This window comes from Prunus avium, chromosome 4, assembly GCF_965620075.1.
Source record: "Prunus avium chromosome 4, drPruAviu1.hap1.1, whole genome shotgun sequence".
NCBI classification, from domain to species: Eukaryota; Viridiplantae; Streptophyta; class Magnoliopsida; order Rosales; family Rosaceae; genus Prunus; species Prunus avium.
The window spans coordinates 34509529-34528401 of record NC_142287.1 but is presented as its reverse complement, the minus strand read 5'-3'; the positions used below and the strand labels follow the sequence as shown (position 1 = coordinate 34528401).

The 18873-nt window shown below is 37.5% G+C and overlaps 2 protein-coding genes and 1 pseudogene across 2 annotated transcripts; all 3 read left to right on the top strand.

Moving 5' to 3' along the window:
• Nucleotides 1–3215: 3215 nt before the first annotated feature.
• LOC148295303 (uncharacterized) lies at nucleotides 3216–4814 on the top strand (annotated as a pseudogene).
• A 3222-nt stretch (nucleotides 4815–8036) lies between these two features.
• LOC148295302 (uncharacterized) lies at nucleotides 8037–9217 on the top strand. Its single transcript, XM_088251432.1, has 2 exons — nucleotides 8037–8280; nucleotides 8640–9217. The coding sequence occupies exons 1-2, from the start codon at nucleotides 8095–8097 to the stop codon at nucleotides 9210–9212; spliced, it is 759 nt and encodes a 252-aa protein (XP_088107558.1). The 5' UTR covers nucleotides 8037–8094; the 3' UTR covers nucleotides 9213–9217.
• A 3490-nt stretch (nucleotides 9218–12707) lies between these two features.
• Nucleotides 12708–18150, top strand: LOC110745180 (uncharacterized). The gene is made up of 5 exons (XM_088251429.1): nucleotides 12708–13555; nucleotides 14146–14217; nucleotides 14348–14707; nucleotides 15705–17618; nucleotides 17737–18150. The coding sequence occupies exons 1-5, from the start codon at nucleotides 12844–12846 to the stop codon at nucleotides 18141–18143; spliced, it is 3465 nt and encodes a 1154-aa protein (XP_088107555.1). The 5' UTR covers nucleotides 12708–12843; the 3' UTR covers nucleotides 18144–18150.
• Nucleotides 18151–18873: the final 723 nt, after the last annotated feature.

The following is an 18873-nucleotide window of genomic DNA, read 5'->3' as shown; positions in this document are numbered from 1 at the left end:
TTAAATGAATTTAAAATGAACTGGTATTATCATACGAGATGGTTTGGAATGGAGAGCTGAGTGGAAACCTTTCATATTAGCAGCAGGTTCCTACTTGCAATTACTCCTAGAGAGGAGAGAACCTCTTTGACTGAGGTCAGAGGTGGATATGACTATAAGGGTTTTTAGTCAAAGGTCAATGTAGTGGGAGGGCATTATTTCTTTCTGATATGAAGTTCATCTTTGATCATGATGTAAATAAATGTAAATTTGCTGCAGGTTTATAGCCATGGATTCAATGGGGCTGGTATTCATTCAAATGTCTAAAATTCAGCATTGCATATTGGATTCAAATATCTTTTTAATAAGAGAGTTATCCAAGAAAATGTGGTCAACTATGCATAAAGCCAAAACACTACAGCAGTTTACCCAAAAGAAAGAAACACACTTTCCTTTCCATATCAGCACAGATTCATGGAAGTCAACAGGCAAAAATTGTATATGCAAAACAAGGAACAACACATTTCAAAATGCTCTAAATTATGCAGAATAATTGTCTTGTCATCTCCATTTTCCATATCAGCAGAAATTAGAGTGTCCAATCTTTGACTAGAAGCTCTAAACCAGAAACTTGGAAATGTCAAGAAGCCCAATACAGGAGAACGCTTGACAATTTATCTTCACAACTGCACCCTTTGTGTGTTTGTCCCTCTCAGTTTCAAACTGTAATTAGCTAGCACCCACCAATCCGCTTCCCCCCACCTGAAACAATTTATATTACTAAAACAAGACTAAACCACAGTAGAGTGGGTCATTTGGAATATTAGGTAAACCCAATATCATATCTTCTGGTAATTAATTTAACCAAGCTCAAAACAACAATGTGAGGAGTTTCTCTCACACACACACTACCAATGTGTCATGAGAGTTCGAACTTGAAAACATTAATTTGCAAGTCAATATTCTTTTCTGCTAGACTAAACTCTAAACAGAAAACTATCATTTGCTGCAAACCCATAAATTTTAATTAATTTCAGAAAAATTTGGGTCCCCAGGTGGCCAGGTCTTTTTTCTTTGGGGTTCTTAGAACTATGTCCAAAACGATTAGCTGTCATTGGGTCTAGTTCTCGTGTTTATGGTTTTAGATGTAGGTCCTTTGACATTTATTAATTTTTTGTTGTGTCGATTTTACCCTTTAAGGTAAATAAGGAAAACACATTGAAAATCTAAATTTAATGCATTATTTCCTTGAAATTGAATTCCAAATTTTGAATTTTGAATTTTTTTTCCTTGATGCATTATTACCCTTTATATACATACGTACATGTCTTCCATGAATTTTTATCTCAGTTGAGTTTAAAGATCCATACCAAGATATTATATGAGTTCAATTAGCTGGGCTAGAGGGTATAACTACCTAGACTAGAGGTAATTTATGGATTTAATTACCTAGACCAGAGGTAATTTATGGGTTTAATTACCTGCATACTGCATACGAGGTGTATGCATAGGTACCTTACCTATTGTTAAGGTATGAAGTTTTTATGAACTCTTATTACAAATTTTGATGTCGGTATACCTTGGAAAAATTTCAGAATTCAATAAATAGATTTGCAATTAAATTCAAATCAAATATGATAATTAATATCCTACAAATCAATAACTTACCAGTTTTAGGAATTCATAATTTACCTTATTTATGTTTTAGGTGCATAACTGCAACAACAACAACAAAAAAAAAGAAGTAAATATCAATAAATTGAAATAGGCATGTAATCTTATGTGGCGCAAAAGTCAAAGGACTTGGATCAACAACAATTTCTGAGTAGATTGCACCCAAAGTCTCTCCTCATAATTGGACTTATGCCAAATTTTCTATTTTTCTTTTGACCAGGGTCCCCTCCCCTGCTAATTAATTTAAAGCCCCGATAATCTCATTCATCTTTGGCTGGGCTTAAATCCATCCAACCAATACAACAAATGACTGAAATTACCACCAAAACAAGAAAAAAGCAAGATGTTTTTGGTCCACATGTAAACCTTGTAATTTTGAAACTAATAAGCCATGTAGAATTTCTTCATTGGGGAAAAAATTGAAAGAAATTTCGCAATCACCGCATCAGTCACCGGTGAATTTTTTTTTTTGTTGAAACTTAGCGATATATTGCATTCATTGATCAGGCACAGAGGCCGTTAGCCAAAAAGACCAGTACAGAGGCCGTAAAGACCAGTACAAGAGCCGAAAAGGCCATAGCAATAACAAAGACTGATACCCATTTAGGGTTGATACAAAGGTGGACAGTAGTCCAAAGGGGGAGGACACCGGAAACATCGGGACCTCCAGTCATGGCCACAAGAGGCCAGAGAGAACTAGTGTGGACAGTCGTCCAAAGGGGGAGGACGCCGGTAACTTCGGGAACTCCAATCATGGCCACAGAAGGCCAGAGAACGAGCAGTAAAAAGACCGCGAGCCAGGAAAAATCCGGCATAGAACACTAAACGCCGAAAACCAGACGCCTAGGCACCCAAACTACAAAAGCAAAGTAACTTAAACCCTCACTAGTAAAATACAAGTAAGAGACAGCAACAAGCAACACACTCAAAACGAGTTGAAGCACAAAAAACAACAAGAAAATTGCAAAGCCCAAGATCCGCACAGCAAGCTCAAGCAACTCCAGGTGGAGCAGAGATCACCCAAAACGACCAGGCCGAAGGTCAGCTCCCGGGGACGAATAGATCTGAGTAGATCTAGACAGGAGCACCAAAAACTGAGCCACCACCGCGCAGACTGCCGCAGGAACAACCAGAAGAACCAGGCTCTTACAAGTAAAAACTTGAAGAGAATCTTGATCGATCACCCCAAACGGGATGAAGACAAGCAGCACAAAAGGCTGAAGAGGAGCGCACAGCACGCTTGGTCACCGGTGAAATTTAAGAACCTTGAGTGAGTCAGAGCAGCTAGTCAACCAAACCTGTCCAACTTCTGTTGTCCTCCAACTATTACACTTCCTCCCGCCGTTAGATTTTTCGGTTAAACTTAACGCCTTAATCTTCCACTTCACTCGCTCCACTTATTAAACCCATAACATTGACTAGTGCCTGCCCCTGTTTTCTCCATCCCTCTTCCATTTCATTCACTACTCTCTCTCTCTCTCTCTCTCTCTCTCTCTCTCTCTCATGGACAACAAAACAGGAAGCAGAGTTTGAGAACTGATACCCAGTTGCAGAAAAAGAAAATGAGAATCTTGTTGAGGTTTTTGGTTCTTCTGGTGCTGATTGCAATAGCAGAATGTACATGCAACAGCACAGACCAAGAACATATCTTTATGGCTTTCAAATCAGTAGCAGGTTTCAATCTATCCTGGCTTCATCAACAACAAGATCATCAATCCAACTGTTCACGCCCGCCTATCACAGAAATAATGCTCCCTTCCAAAAATGGGTCGTCGACAATGTAGAGGAAGCCATGCCGTTATGTTTTGGTATATTTAATTCATGTGCACTTATTCTATTTAAAATACAATAATATATATATAGATATGGAACAAGAAGTCATGATAAAGAAATTCAAAGCTTCTTACTTGGTTATTAAAAAATTTATATTTATCTATTTATTTTCCGTTTAAGTTATTAAAAATTACTTTCAAATGAACAGGATATTAGCTAGTTTGGACTGGGGCTGAGTGGAAGCCTTTCCTTTTAAGTCAAGTCCTTGCTCCATTCTTCTCCATTTTTCCTTTATCACAAGTCCAGTCTGGGCAGTGCCCTGCACTGACTGCATTTATAAGTAAATGAGGGAGATAGTTAAACATGCATATAATAGATATTTTTCGTGTAAATATTGTTTGTATTAATTAATATTATGAGTACATGGGGTTAGATTAGATAACATCAATCCATGTATAATGAAATTGTTGTAGTAATAATGCTAAGGCCACAAAGTTAAACATGCAAGGGTTGTTGCAGGCACTATACCAGATGAGATTAGTGATCTTCAAAATTTAGAGGTTTTTACAGTCGATGGTAATAATCTGAATGGCCTCATCCCATCCTCAATCTTCAATATCTCCACAATAAAAGTGATGCAGCTTAGTTTTAATCAGCTATCGGGTAGCCTCCCAGCAAACATAGGCTTTGGGCTTCCAAACCTACAAGTCCTTTATATTGCAGAAGCTGGCCTCAGCGGAGTAATCCCCAACCTCTCCAATGCTTCTATGCTCACCAAGATAGATTTCGGCTAAAACTCATTTACAGGGTTTATTTCAAGCACGCTCTGTGCCTTAACAAACCTTCAGGAACTTAGCTTAGCAATGAATAATTTGACGCTTGATACTTCCACTCCAGAAGCAAGCACTCTGTCTTGTTTGGCTAATTTTACAAATTTGAAATTCCTATAGTTGGAATATAATCCGTTAAATGCCAGACTTGATGATTCCTTTCGGAATTGCTCTACATCGTCGCTTCAATATATTTACTTACACAATTCCAGCACGAGGGGTAACATTCCCATTTGTATTGGCAACATTAGCAGCTTGGTAATCTTAGCCCTAGGAGGCAATCAATTGAGTGGATCAATTCCAACTTCACTGGGACAACTAAGGAATCTCAAAGGTTTGTACTTGAATGATAACATGTTGCAAGGATACGTCCCATATCAACTTTGTCAACTATATAACCTTGCGCACTTAAATTTGGCTAGTAATCAGCTCTCTCTGGTTCTATACCTTCCTGCTTGGGTAATCTAGCATCTCCAAGAAGTCTATCACTAGAGTCCAATTCTTTGAGTTCCACTATACCATCTACTCTTTGGAGACTTGCCTATATCTTGTATGTAAACTTATCATCCAATTCTCTAATCGGACCTCTGTCAGAAGGTATTGGAAATTTGAAAGTTGCGATAGATTTAGATTTATCAAATAACCATTTATCTGGTATAATACCAAGCACCATTGGGGGTCTTCAAGTTTTGGTTCAACTATCCTTGGGAAATAATAATTTGGATGTGGTCCTATTCCAAGTACATTTCACGACTTGCTAAGCCTGAATCTCTTGGATTTATCCATAAACAATCTGAATGACCTTATCCCATCCTCAATCTTCAATATCTCCACAATAAGGGCTCGTTTGAGAGTGATTCTACAAAGGCCAATAATCACTTTCATAGAGAATCACTTCTCCAAATAATCACTTTAAGGCCCCCTTTGGGATTGCCTTTTTTTTTTTTTTTTTTTGGGTGTGGGGCCAAAACCTGCTTCACTTTAAAGTTAAGCAGTTTAATGTGTTTGATAAAATAAAATATCTCGATTATTTTAAAAGTAGTCGCCTTTTGACAACAACTTTTAAAAGCAAGTTCTGGCTTACTTTTCAAAGTTGCTTTCAAACGAAGCAAATATGAACCTTTAATGAATTTTTTAAATCCCCCAAATACCATCATTAAATTTTACAAATGACACTACCTCCACCTCAACATCCAACTCTACCACCTCCACCACCACCTTCACCACCTCACTTCCACCACCACCGCCACCGCCACCGCCACATCCTCATCCTCTTTGCCACCACTACCACCACCACCACCACCAGTACTTCCACAACCGCCACCCCCACCACTACTACAACCACCACCTCCACCACTTTTTTCGCCACCACCACCACCATGCTGCCACCACCTCCTCCTCAACCTGCACCTCCACAACCGCCATCCTCACCACCACCATCTCCACCTTCATCACCACCACCACCCTCTTTCACCACCACCTTCACTTCCATTTCTTTCACCGCTACCACTACCATCACATAATTAGCGCACAACACTTTTGACATCATGTCTATTTGAGTCATTATTCACAGTTACAATAGTTTTATATTAAAATTTACTAAACGATTTTGACACTCTTTTTTGTACTAACAACACTTTAAAAGAATTGTTTACCAAATATAGAGCTGCTTTACTTTACAACTAATTATTTTCAAAGCACAACATAAACAACTTTTTTTATATAAGTGACAACAATCTCAAACTGGCCCTAAGTGATTTTAAGTGATTTTATGGAGAAGCACATGGGAGGGGCTTCTCCCGAGAATCACTTAAAATCACTTATAGTGATTTTTTGGATAAGCACGTGGGAGGTGCTTTTTTCTAGAAGTGATTTTGGCCTATCCAGAATCACTCCTAAATGAGCCCAAAGAGTAATGGAATTATTTTTACACCTAAACCCGCCTAAAATGTCTCCCAAACGAGCCCTAAGAGTAATAGAGCTATATTTACACCTAAATCAGCCTGAAATGTCTTCAGTCGGAATCGCAGATCTGACAAATCAAGTCAAACCGAGTTGAAAAAGAGTGAAAAAAACTGAGTTGACCAAAAAAGTCAACATAAGTTCAAAAGCCAAACTTGACTGGTTTGATTCAGTTCCGATTTGAATTTGTAACTTGAAAAGGCTGATCCAAACCGAACCGGATTAGCTGTGTTGATAAATGTCTAATTATTTAGGCCATATCCAATTATTTCTGTAGGCCAACTAAAAAGCCCATATGTGTTTTCTAACCCAACTATTTGAATATAAGGAATGCACGCACGCATGCGCTATTTGCAACCTCTTCCTTTATTACAAGCCAAGTCCTTGCTACATTTCTTCTCCATTCCAGTGCACTTTGCCCTGCTCTGCTTGGTCAACTGGTCAACCACCAATCCACATTCATTGACCCCAAAAAAAAAAGCTTCACTATCCCACCAACCCATACTCACAAACCATAATGACGAATGTGATTATGGGCACAATTAATGTGTACCAGTATCCTAAATTAAGCGCGGGTGGAAAGGGAAGTGCAATTCTGATATAAGCATACATTTGACTATGTGACTCTTAATTGTGAGTGAGTGAGTGAGTGGTATTAGGTAATCTTTTCAGACCTTAACAAATAAGAAAATAAGAATTATTTTAATGGGCTGTTTCAGCAATTAGATGATTCCTCATTTCATTTTGTGAGGCTAAGAGCATCTTCAAGAGTAGTAGCAAATAAAATTTTTTAAATTGAAGTTTGTTGACCTATATGGTAATTTGAAAAGCCTTATTTACTACTTGAATAATTTTTGCTTTAACAGACTCTTCAATACAATTAATGCAATATCATAAAAAAAAAAAATATGAAAAATATGAAAACATGTGAAAAATGTCTTTTTTGGTCTGATCATGTGAAAAATGTCTATGTATTTATTATATGAAAAGAAAATATGCATGTTTTAAATATTTTCAATGTAGGCTTTGTTTTTTCAAAGTAAAATTAAATATTTGAAGAGCCAAAGTCAACTTACCAATCTTAAAGAGAGAAAAATAGGTTGCAGCTTTGATGACTAAGTTTGAAGAAGCTGTTTGTGGGAATTTTTCTGATGTAACTCACCTATTTTAGAATTTCAAAATTGTTAAAGAGGCTGTTGGAGATGCCCTAAGAGCAAGTGCATCCATGAGCCTAGCCCAAGGCTGGGGGGAGAAAAGCAAAAAAAGGAGTTTCCAGCGGTAAGCCCAAGCCCGAGCAAGGTGCGGGTCCCAGCAAGTCGGGCTGGCCCGAAGGCGAGTTCAGCCCGAGGTCCAAAACTCGGTTTGGGCTGACGTCAGGATGACGTCAGCGAGCGCAATCAAATTTTTTTAACGTTGGCGCGTGCAATGCACGCGCCAACGTTAAAAAAATTTGAATTCACTCGCGCTGACGTCAGCCCTACGCGATCACCAACGGCTAGAAGACAGGTGTCGTAACCTGGGCGCTCCGATCTGCTTCTCTCCTCCAACCCAACGGCTGGCGATTTTTTGGCAATAAAATTATGAAAAAAAATCGAAATTTTTTTTAAAAAATACTAAAAAATTCTGAATTTTTTTTTCTTCTATAAATACCTATTAATACCCTTCACTTTCAACACCAATCCTTATACATTTTATTCTACTTCTACTATTATTCACTCTTTATTCAACATTTTCCTCTCTTTAACCTTGTATTTTTTTTCTTCTTATTTTTATGGCTTCTTCTATCGAAACCGGAGGGGCGTGGAGCACCAAGGAAGATGTTTCCTTGTGTGAGGCTTGGCTCCAAGTTTGTCATTGTCCCGTGACAGGCAATGAGATGAAATTTTTTCATATGTGGAAAAAAATTCATGCCGAATTTTGTGAAAAAATTCCGGGGTCTACTCGTACGGAAATGGCATTATCTAGTAGGTGGAAAATTCTAAATAAAGAGTTGGGAAAATGGAGAGATGCGTTGTCAAAAGCGATGGAAAACTATAGAAGCGGGGAAAATCGTACTAACGAGGTAAGTATTTTGTAATTTTCGTTTCATTAAGTTTAATGTCCTAATTTATATATTTTGTTAATATTGATTGCATTTTCAATATTTTGTTAATATTTCTTGCAAATTAAATATTTTGTTCATATTTCTTGCATTTTAAATATTTTGTTAATATTTCTTGCATTTTCAATATGTTGTTAATATTTCTTGCATTTTCAATATGTTGTTAATATTTCTTGCATTTCCAATTGTTTCTAAATATTTCTTGCACTTCCAATTTATTTGTAAGGTTAATTGCATTTCCATTTGTTTATTTTTTGGTTACTTGCATATCCAATATATTTTAAATATTTCTCGCACTTCCATTTTTTTTTGTTAAATAGATGATTCAAGCACAGATGTGGTTCGGTGCAACCGGGGGTTGCAAAAAAAGTTTCAACCATCATGAATGTTGGGATGTGGTGAAATATTGCAAACGCTTCATAATTATTCCCACGGGTCCCCCCGTTGTGTTAAATGAGACGCCACTCCGTGGTTCAATGACATCGGAGTCACCTCTCGATTCCCCTATGAGTGAAGACTCACCCATTGAAAAGGAGCCGAGGCCCATTGGCCGAAAGGCTGGGAAGGCAAAAAAAGCGGGTAATTCAAGTAATAGTAATTCAAAGTTTTTGGAGGAAATTGCAAGGCAAAATGCCATAAGAATTGAACTGGAGCAGAAACGCCAAGATAATGAGATGGCAATTCAAGCCGAGTTTTCACGAGAAAGGGAGTATTTGCGCAAAAAAGATATGGAGAAGACGGATCGGGAAACCATGGCGATGGATACAAGCCATATGTCCCCTGAAACAAAACAATTTTGGAAGCTAGAACGCAGGGATGTTATGAGAAGAAAAAGACTTTTCCAAGATGATGGGCCTAGCAACACGGATTGGTTAAATGATGAAAACCATTAAATTAGTTGGCATACCTTTTATGTATTTGTATTTTTCATGTTTTCTATTAAAGTTGTTGTAATTCATGTTTTCTATTAAAGTTGTTGTAATTCATGTTTTTTATTTTAGTAGTAGTAATTCTTAATGACTTGTATTGGATTTCTTTATTTAATAAACAAAGCATTCAATAAAAGACCTTTTTATTCAACATATTCCATACATCAAACAAAACATAATTAAAATAAAAAAAACTACAAACCACAACCAAACCATAAATAAAAAACCACAACCAAACCATAATAAATAAAAAACAACACAACCAAACCATAACTAAATAAAACATAACCAAAGCATCTATGCTCCATCATTCATCTTGATTGCCTATCACCGCCCATAGATGCGCCATCAAGTCACGTTGACGCCTTTCATGAACATACGAAGATTGCATCTCTTGATATCGATCTATCATACGGGTCATGAAACTACCATCCCTAACCAACGGCTCCGGTTCAAACGGTTCTCCACTTGGCCCCATGGGCCTTTCATAAATTCGTGTCAAAGCCGTGTTCATGGGATCCGATTCGTAGACCTCTTCAACTTCATAATCATACTCATCCTCCACAATCATATTATGGAGGATGATGCAAGTCATCATAATGCTTCTGAGGACCTCCTCATCAAACATACGGGCTGCACCTCGAATAATCAACCACCGAGCTTGAAGGATGCCAAAACACCTTTCGACATCTTTCCTGTATTTTTCTTGATAGGTAGCAAATAATTTTTCCTTCTGGGATCGGGGATTCGGAATGGATTTGACAAATGTGGTCCACCTCGGGTAGATGCCGTCAGCTAGATAATATCCCGTCTGGTAGACTGTATTGTTGACTTCATAGGTGATATTGGGGCCTTGGCCTCTCAAAACATCGTTGAAGACCGGGGATTGACCCAGCACGTTGAGGTCATTTTGGGATCCAGGAACTCCAAAGAAGGCATGCCAAACCCATGTGTCGAAGCCAGCAACGGCTTCAAGGATGATACTTTTTTGGCCTTTTCTATTTCCGTAATCACCTTGCCAGGCAGTTGGGCAATTCTTCCATTGCCAGTGCATGCAGTCGATGCTGCCAACCATTCCTGGAAATCCTCGAGCTTCGGCTTTTTGTAGAAGCCGTTGGAGGTCCCTGGGCGTAGGTCTACGTAGGTAGTCTCTAGTGTACAGAGTTTCAACCGCATCACAAAATCGTACCAAAGCCTCCAACGTAGTTGACTTCCCCATCCGGGCAACCTCATCCACCTGATCAGCAGATGCTCCATACGCCAACATTCGTATAACAGCAGTAAGCTTTTGCTCCGGAAGAAGTCCCAAAGTACCAGTAGCATCACACTTTTGAACAAAGTATGCATCATGATTGCAAATATCATGCATGATTTTATTGAACACATGGGGTGCCACTCTAAATCGCCTTCGAAAATCAACATTAGAGTACAAAGAAGTTGGGATAAAATAATCTTCCAAAAGATTCTTACCCCGAGAATGCCTATGTCTGTCCACATTCTTTCGGCGGCCGACTCGTGAACCATGGCGGCGACCTTGGTTCTCTTCATCTTGCAAAGCCACTGCTATGACAACTTGTTCATCAACTTGTCTCTGCAACTCATTGATTTCATCTGCTCTACGATTTCTCTCATTTCTTTCTCGCTCTTGCCTCTCCAAGCTTCTCCTAAAATCTTCCATTGAGAATGAATTGAGTATGAATTCTAAACTCTGAGAAATGAAAATATAGAAAGATGTGGTGTAAGAGGTATGAGCTGAGCCTCTGGTTTTATAGAATATTTTGGCAAGATAGAGATGCCACGTGACTTGATTTGATTGGATGAAAATCTTATCTGAAATTTGAAATACATCCGAAATTTGAACCAAAATTTAGCTGAAATTTGAACCCACATTTATTCGAAATTTGAATTTTGAAATTCATCCGAAATTTGAACCCAAATTTTTATCTGAAATTTGAATTTTGAAATTCATCCGAAAATTGAACCCAAAAATCTTATCCCGAAATTTTATCCGATTATGAATAGTCATGACACGTAGGAACCCGGAAATCTTATCCGAAAATATTATCCAAATTAATTATTGAGGTAAAAAAAATTATGAAAAAAACAAAAAAATGAATAGTAATTGCCCTTAGCCATGGCAATGGATGGAAACACAAAATTTACTATTTGCAAGAGCAACTACTATTCACATGAATAGTGGCTGCCCTAGCCCCCTTGCCATGGCAAGGGGCAAATGGGTGGAGTTGCTCTAATGGTTGGCAAATAGGATTGCAAACCTTGCTTTTGCTTTAACCGATTCGATCACATGGGTTGGGGTCCCTCCTCAGCTCATTCGTGACGTATTGGTTGAAGATATGTTTTAACTTGTTATGTTTTTTAATATATCTGATCGTTTCCTTCAACAACAAAAAAACAAATAAGAAATGAGAATTACTATAATGGGCTATCATTTCATTGAAAACATTGAAAAGTGAAACAAAAATGGGACCGGCAATTGAGTATTTCATCATTTAACAAACTTTGAAGTTGGAAGGAATTATTTTGTGAAAACAGATGCGTGGAAAGGAAACTGATGCCCCAATTGTCCATTCTTCCTTTCTTACAAGTCTAAGTCGTTGCAATGAATGGACAAGTTGCATTTGTCTACTCGCGAATTCTTCCTCCATGGCAATCATGTGCCCCACTCTTCGGCAATGGCAACTTGTTCTGCCTTCATAAATTGCCTAATAAACTAGGACATACAAACTGAAGAAACGTGTTTCGCTCAAAGAAATATGACATTTTGTCCTTTCATCTCCATTACATAGGTCCTCAATTAATTTTTTTAGGGATCTTATTTTCATTTTAGAGATTTCAATGAAAACACTGTTGTATTAATTTACATTTGATACTAAAAGTCATGAACGAGTACATAGGGTTAGATTAGATTACATCAATCCATACATAGTGAAATTGTTGTAGACTAATAGTGCAAGGGTTAGATGGATAAATAAATTCATAGCTTCTTACATACTTTGAATCGAGTTGGTATCAGAGGAAGCCAAGCAATATTCCATACCTATTGTGCACTGTGATATGAAGCCAAGCAATATATTACTTGATCATGACATGGTTGCTGTTGTCATATAAAAACGATAAAAACGATAAAAATTGAAATTGTATAAATTCTACCAAGCGTTAGGCTAAAAGCTCAAATCATTGAGCTTTCTATATAATTGAGCCTGAATAACTGAATATTTTGATTACCAAAAACAAAGAATAACTAAATATTTCTGAAAAAGACATGAAGAGGAAATAAAAACTCAAAAGCTAAAAGATAGTGGGAAATTTTTTAACACCGACAAATGGATTTAACAGACATGAAGAGGTCTAAGTCTAAGTCGTTGCAATGAAAACAAACAGACAAATGGATTTAACACCGAAAACATACATTCCATATGTAGGGCTCTTGAAAGGCCCTGCTAGTTGCACCGAGCCAAAACCCCCACTTCCAAGTAAGTTGCTTTCGTTAAATCTATTTGTCCATTCTTCCTTTCCTACAAGTCTAAGTCGTTGCGTTTGGCTACTTGAGAATTTCTTCCACAAGGGTGCAATCATGTGCCCCACTCTTTGGCACCTTGTTCTGCCTTCATATATTGGCACTGCAACAAATTATTCAATGATTTCAAGTTCTAAATCGGAAAGGAAAAAACAAATGAAAAACAATTTGAAGTTGGAAGGAACTTCTCTGTTTTCGGTGCTCGTGGTCATGGAGAGAAGTTGTTTCCTCTTGTCAATCACCTTCTTGCTGGTGCTGCAGCTGCAGTACAGTTCTCTAGGCACAGTAGGTGCAGCACAAACCAACATCACCACGGACCAGTTTGCTCTTCTTGCTCTGAAAGCCCATGTCACTAGTGACCCTCACAACATCTTGGTCAATTGGTCAACGACCACCTCCGTTTGCAATTGGGCTGGCGTTGTTTGTGGTGCTCGTCACCTCAGAGTAGCATCATTGAATCTCTCGTACATGGATCTCACAGGCACCATTCCACCATACTTAGGCAACCTCTCATTTCTTGTTGAGCTGGACTTAGGAAACAACAGTTTTCATGACACCCTGCCCCATGAATTGTCTTATTTGCGTCGCCTCAAGTTTATTAGCTTCAAATTCAACAATTTTATGGGATATATTCCATCGTGGTTTGGGTCCTTCCCCAAACTTCAAAGTATCAATTTGCGTGGCAATCAGTTTTCAGGTTCCATACCTACGACTATTTTCAACTTATCTACATTGCAAGTACTTGATCTAAAGGTTAACAAACTATCAGGTACATATGTGTCAACAATTTATCTAGACTCTATTGGTGATCTACCATTATGTTTTAACATCTTGTTATTAATCTATAAGCCTGATGTGTTCTTTTTTATTTACAAAATTATGCTAATTTTTTCTTACTTGCAGGTCATCCAATACTCAAAAACTCTCACTTGAATAATGGTTGAGTCTATAATGTTGTTGTTGTTGTTTTTTTTTTTTTTGTTTTTTTTTTTTATACTCAAAGTTTTTACAAAACTTATGTAGGCTACAAATGATAAGACATAGATGATAGATTGTAACTAATCGGGAATATTTATGACCTTTTTCACATAGAGGCCCATTATAACATAATATTTTATAAATATAAAAAACACCATTCAAATCTAATACTGTAGAAAAATTCCATATTGTACCTTCAAGTGAAAAAATTGTAACATACTAATAAACCAATTAGAAAGTGACCAAGTGACTAGTTGAGAGTTTTTTTTTTCCTCCAAAAATAGCCACTCTAACAGCTTTTCTATAAATTATGTAATGTGGGGTTTTTCTAATTTCATTTATTTACATGTATTCTGAGTCTTTGTTTGGCATACTTAACAGGTGCAATACCTAGAGAAATAGGGAACTTAACAATGTTGAAGACGATAAATCTTGACTCCAACAATTTCAATGGTATATATATTTGTTGCATTGCCTTGATATGATACAATTATATATGACTCGGCTTTTGTTGCAGTGCATTATACGTGCATAAAACATGAGTTTAACATATAAATGTGCATATATTTTAATGATTTTTCAGAAATTCCAAAAGAGATCGGCTTTTTACATCAGCTGGAGAGGTTGTATGTGCAATTTAATGTCCTAAAAGGCCCTGTTCCTATGGTTGTTTTCAACATGTCTTCTTTGACTACGTTGACTCTATATGAAAACAGCTTGAGTGGTGGTCTTCCAGACAGTATATGCCAACATCTTCCTAGTCTTCAAATCTTGAGTTTGGGTCGCAACCAGTTTGATGGTCCACTTCCATCCAAATTATGGCAATGCAGAGAGCTTCTTAAACTTTTTTTGGAGGAAAACAATTTCAGTGGAAGCATACCAAAGAATATTGGGAACTTAACAATGATGAAGGAGATATCCCTTGGCCACAACACTTTGACGGGTAATTGATATTTCATTATGTTGATCAAATTATGATTTATCTTTTTTATTTTGGTTGCATAATTTATCGTTATTTAACTATTTCATATTTTAGTAAATGAGGGAGATAGTTAATCATGAATATAACAATTTTTTTTTTGTCAAAATCGCTGGAAAATTCATTAGAATCGAATAGCAAGGTTTACAATTAGGGATGGCAATGGGTCGAATCGGGGGTGGGTATGATATTCCCATCCCCATCCTCGTTAAGCTTTTCTCCCCCATCCCCGCCTTCATACCCGCAATATTCATATCGGGGATTCCCCATCCCAACCTTCGTTGGGGAATGGGTTCCCCGACCCTCCCCATTACGGAAGAAAAAAGCAATATATAACTACTTTGTTGAAAGAAAAAAAAAAACTAATTCAAGATAATAAATATATATAAAATATATACTTATAAGACAATATAAGTATGTATTGGAAGTTAACTAAATAAATAAGTAGTGTAGCTTAAGATTCGTATAAATTATATAAGTATATAATATAAAACTTAGTCGGTACAATCACTTTAATAGCATATTTATACATGGCAATATATATATATATACCTCATCAAAAAATTAATATATATTCTAAATGGGGAGGGTTCGGGTTGGGGATTAAAATACCATCCCCGCCCCTTCCCGAACACCATACCCAAAAAATTCCCCATACCCATCCCCATACCCGATTTTTATCCTTCATACCCGACCCATTAGGGTCGAATCCCTGCGAAGACCCTTACCCGTGGGAAAAATTGCCATCCCTATTTACAATTATGAATATAACATATTGACTTGCCTAATAAACGCTCTATCTAAGTCAATATGTTCAAATCTAAGGTTAACCAACAGAAGAAAAAAAGAAGTATTAATTAATATTTAGGACTTTTAGGACTTTTAATTTTATTTTTAGAGATTTCTGTTTGAAAATTGTTGTATTAATTAATATTATGATGTGATATTTTGGCACTGGCAGGCACTATTCCATGGTCCTCAATATTCAATATCTCCACCATCAGACTTCTGTCGCTTACTAGCAATCAACTATCGGGTAGCCTCCCAGCAAACTTAGGTCTTGGGCTTCCAAACCTACAACAACTCTATCTTGATGAAGCTGGTCTCAGCGGAGTAATCCCAAACCTCTCCAATGCTTCTATGCTCACGCAGCTTGATTTGGGGCAAAACTCATTTACAGGGTTTATTCCTAGCACGCTATGTGCCTTAACAAACCTTCAGTCGCTTAAGTTATTCATGAATAATTTGACGATTGATACTTCCACTCTCTCTTGTTTGGCTAATCTTGGAAATTTGACATTATTAGCCTTGGCAGATAATCCGTTAAATGCCAGACTTGATGATTCCTTTCGGAATTTCTCTACATCGTCGCTTCAATATATTTATTTATACAATTGCCGCATGAAGGGTAACATTCCCATTGGTATTGGCAACTTGAGCAGCTTGGTAGTCTTATCCATGGGATACAATCAATTGAGTGGATCAATTCCAACTTCACTGAGAAGCCTAGGGAATCTCCAAGGTTTGGTCTTGAATGATAACAAGTTGCGAGGGTACATGCCCTACCAACTTTGTCAATTAGATAACCTAGCTTACTTATATTTGGGTAGTAATAAGCTCTTTGGTTCTATACCTTCCTGCTTGGGAAATCTAACCGCATCTCTAAGATATCTATCATTGGAGTCCAATTCGTTGAGTTCCACAATACCATCTAACTTTTGGAGACTTGTCGATATCTTGTATGTAAACTTATCATCCAATTATCTAATTGGACATCTCTCACAAGATATTGGAAACTTGAAGGTTGTGATAGAGGTAGATTTATCAAATAACAATTTATCTAGTATCCTACCAAGCACTATTGGGGGTCTTCAGGGTTTGGTTAATCTATCCTTGGCAAATAATAATTTGGAAGGCCCTATTCCAAGTTCATTTGACGGGTTGCTAAGCCTGCAACTCTTGGATTTGTCCAGAAACAATCTGTCTGGAGTGATTCCCAAGTCTTTAGAAGCTCTGTCACTTCTCAAGTATATGGATTTGTCTTTCAACAGGCTCCAAGGAGAAATTCCAACTGGTGGACCGTTCCAAAACTTCCCTGCTCAATCATTTGTCTCAAACAAAGCACTCTGTGGTGCAGCCCGACTTCGGGTTCCACCATGCAAAAATGGTACACTTGAACCAAATTGGAGGAAAGCTAAATATATCATCCCAGGGATTATATCAGTAACTCTCTTTGTGGCCTCTGTATCTGTCTTTATACTACGCAGGAAAAGGAATGTGGAAGTTGCAGGAGAGGCTACCTCGTTGCCTCAACTTCTTTGGAGAAGAGTTTCACATCTAGAACTTCTAAGGGGCACAAATGGATTTAATGAAAACAACCTACTTGGAAGTGGGGGTTTTGGTTCAGTATATAAAGGGACACTTTCAGATGGAATAGATGTTGCAGTAAAGGTTTTCAGTATACAGCTAGAACTAGAAGGGGCTTTCAAGAGTTTTGATAGGGAATGTGAAATGCTAAGCAATATTCGTCATCGAAACCTTATCAAAATCATCAGCTGTTGCAGTGAAATTGATTTCAAAGCCTTGGTACTCAAATACATGCCTAATGGGAGCCTCGAGAAATGGTTGTACTCTCAAAATTCTTTGAATATCTTACAAAGGTTGAACATAATGATAGATGCTGCATCTGCACTAGAATACCTACACCATGGTTATTCAATACCTATTGTGCATTGTGATATGAAGCCAAGCAATATACTACTGGATGATTATATGGTTGCACATGTTTCTGATTTTGGAATTGCAAAACTCTTGGGTGGAGGAGATTCTATTACCCAAACCATGACTCTAGCCACTGTTGGGTATATGGCTCCAGGTGATGTACTTGCTAATTTAATATCTTTCCATTCTATACATGCTGTCCTTAATTATGCATAATTTTCATTTAATATATATTCATACACATGAATATACAAGTATAATTCATAATGCAGAGTATGGATTGGAAGGAATGGTTTCAACAAGAGGGGACGTGTACAGTTTCGGAATTGTAGTGATGGAAACATTCACAAGAAGGAAGCCAACAAATGAGATGTTTGATGGGGAAATGAATATAAAGCAATGGATTGCAAACTCACTAGTATTACCAGATGCAAAGATAGATGAAGTTGTGGATGCCAATTTGATTGGGATTGGGACAGAGCAGGAAGATGATGATCATGTGAGGAAGAGGGATTGCATATCAGCCATTATGAGATTAGCTCTTACTTGCTGTGCAAAATCACCAGAAGAGAGGATAAATATGAAAGAAGCTGTAGCCACACTCAACAAAATCAAGACAAAGTTTTTGAAAGACGCTGCTGCGGGAAGAGGTGTGCTGTTAAACCTTCCTCTTGTTTAGCAACGCTTCAATTAATGGGTCCTATCCTATGACACGTATTTCATGCACTTTAATTTGATTCAATTTCAGTCTTTAATTTAGACAATGTAGAGGAAGGCATTGATCGGTTCAAAATTGTATATCATTTTGTACCCTTCTAGCTTATGATTTGGTTATGTTATTGAGTTAAACTTGTGCTTTTAATCCATTTTCTGTTTTGATAAGTCCATAATTTCATACACTTGCATGCCTTCTTTACTTATTGATTTTGCTTAGTTTCTCTTTATTTTGAGTCACTTACTTCTCTTTGTGTGTTTTGTAGGTTAAGATAGCAAGAGATCACATTTGATGCAATCCATGCATGTTAAGGGCTGATTGGCAAAGAGCAAGAGCTTAAAGACAAAACCAAAGTTGGGCCACACTCCTTGTCAGTCCAGTTTCGTAAGTCACCTTGCAGGTCTCATTTCAACAATCTGGACAACTCGGATGAGGAGACATTCTTCATAGAAGTTGTTCAATTGGGTATCTAGTATAACATATCCAAAATTCAGCCCAATTGAACATATGTGGAGTCCTTAGCCCGTCCAACACTGAACCATGCTCAGGAGGATTTGCAGCTGCCAGCTTTGAGCCTTGTCTCCTCCTTTGAGCCATGTGCCTCACCCATGCTGCATCTGACTTTGGATCCAACATAATGAGTGAAGTGGGGAGGCATTCCAGCTATGAAAGTCTAAAGGATCAAGTTGGTACA

Excerpts from the sequence above, each read along its gene's own strand:
- LOC148295302 (XM_088251432.1), top strand. The coding sequence starts at position 8,095 with ATGAAATTTTTTCATATGTGGAAAAAAATTCATGCCGAATTTTGTGAA. Across the intron at positions 8,281-8,639 it reads GGGAAAATCGTACTAACGAG|ATGATTCAAGCACAGATGTG; the intron begins GTAAGTATTTTG and ends TTTGTTAAATAG.
- LOC110745180 (XM_088251429.1), top strand. The coding sequence starts at position 12,844 with ATGTGCCCCACTCTTTGGCACCTTGTTCTGCCTTCATATATTGGCACT. Across the intron at positions 14,218-14,347 it reads TGACTCCAACAATTTCAATG|AAATTCCAAAAGAGATCGGC; the intron begins GTATATATATTT and ends ATGATTTTTCAG. Across the intron at positions 17,619-17,736 it reads TGTTGGGTATATGGCTCCAG|AGTATGGATTGGAAGGAATG; the intron begins GTGATGTACTTG and ends TTCATAATGCAG.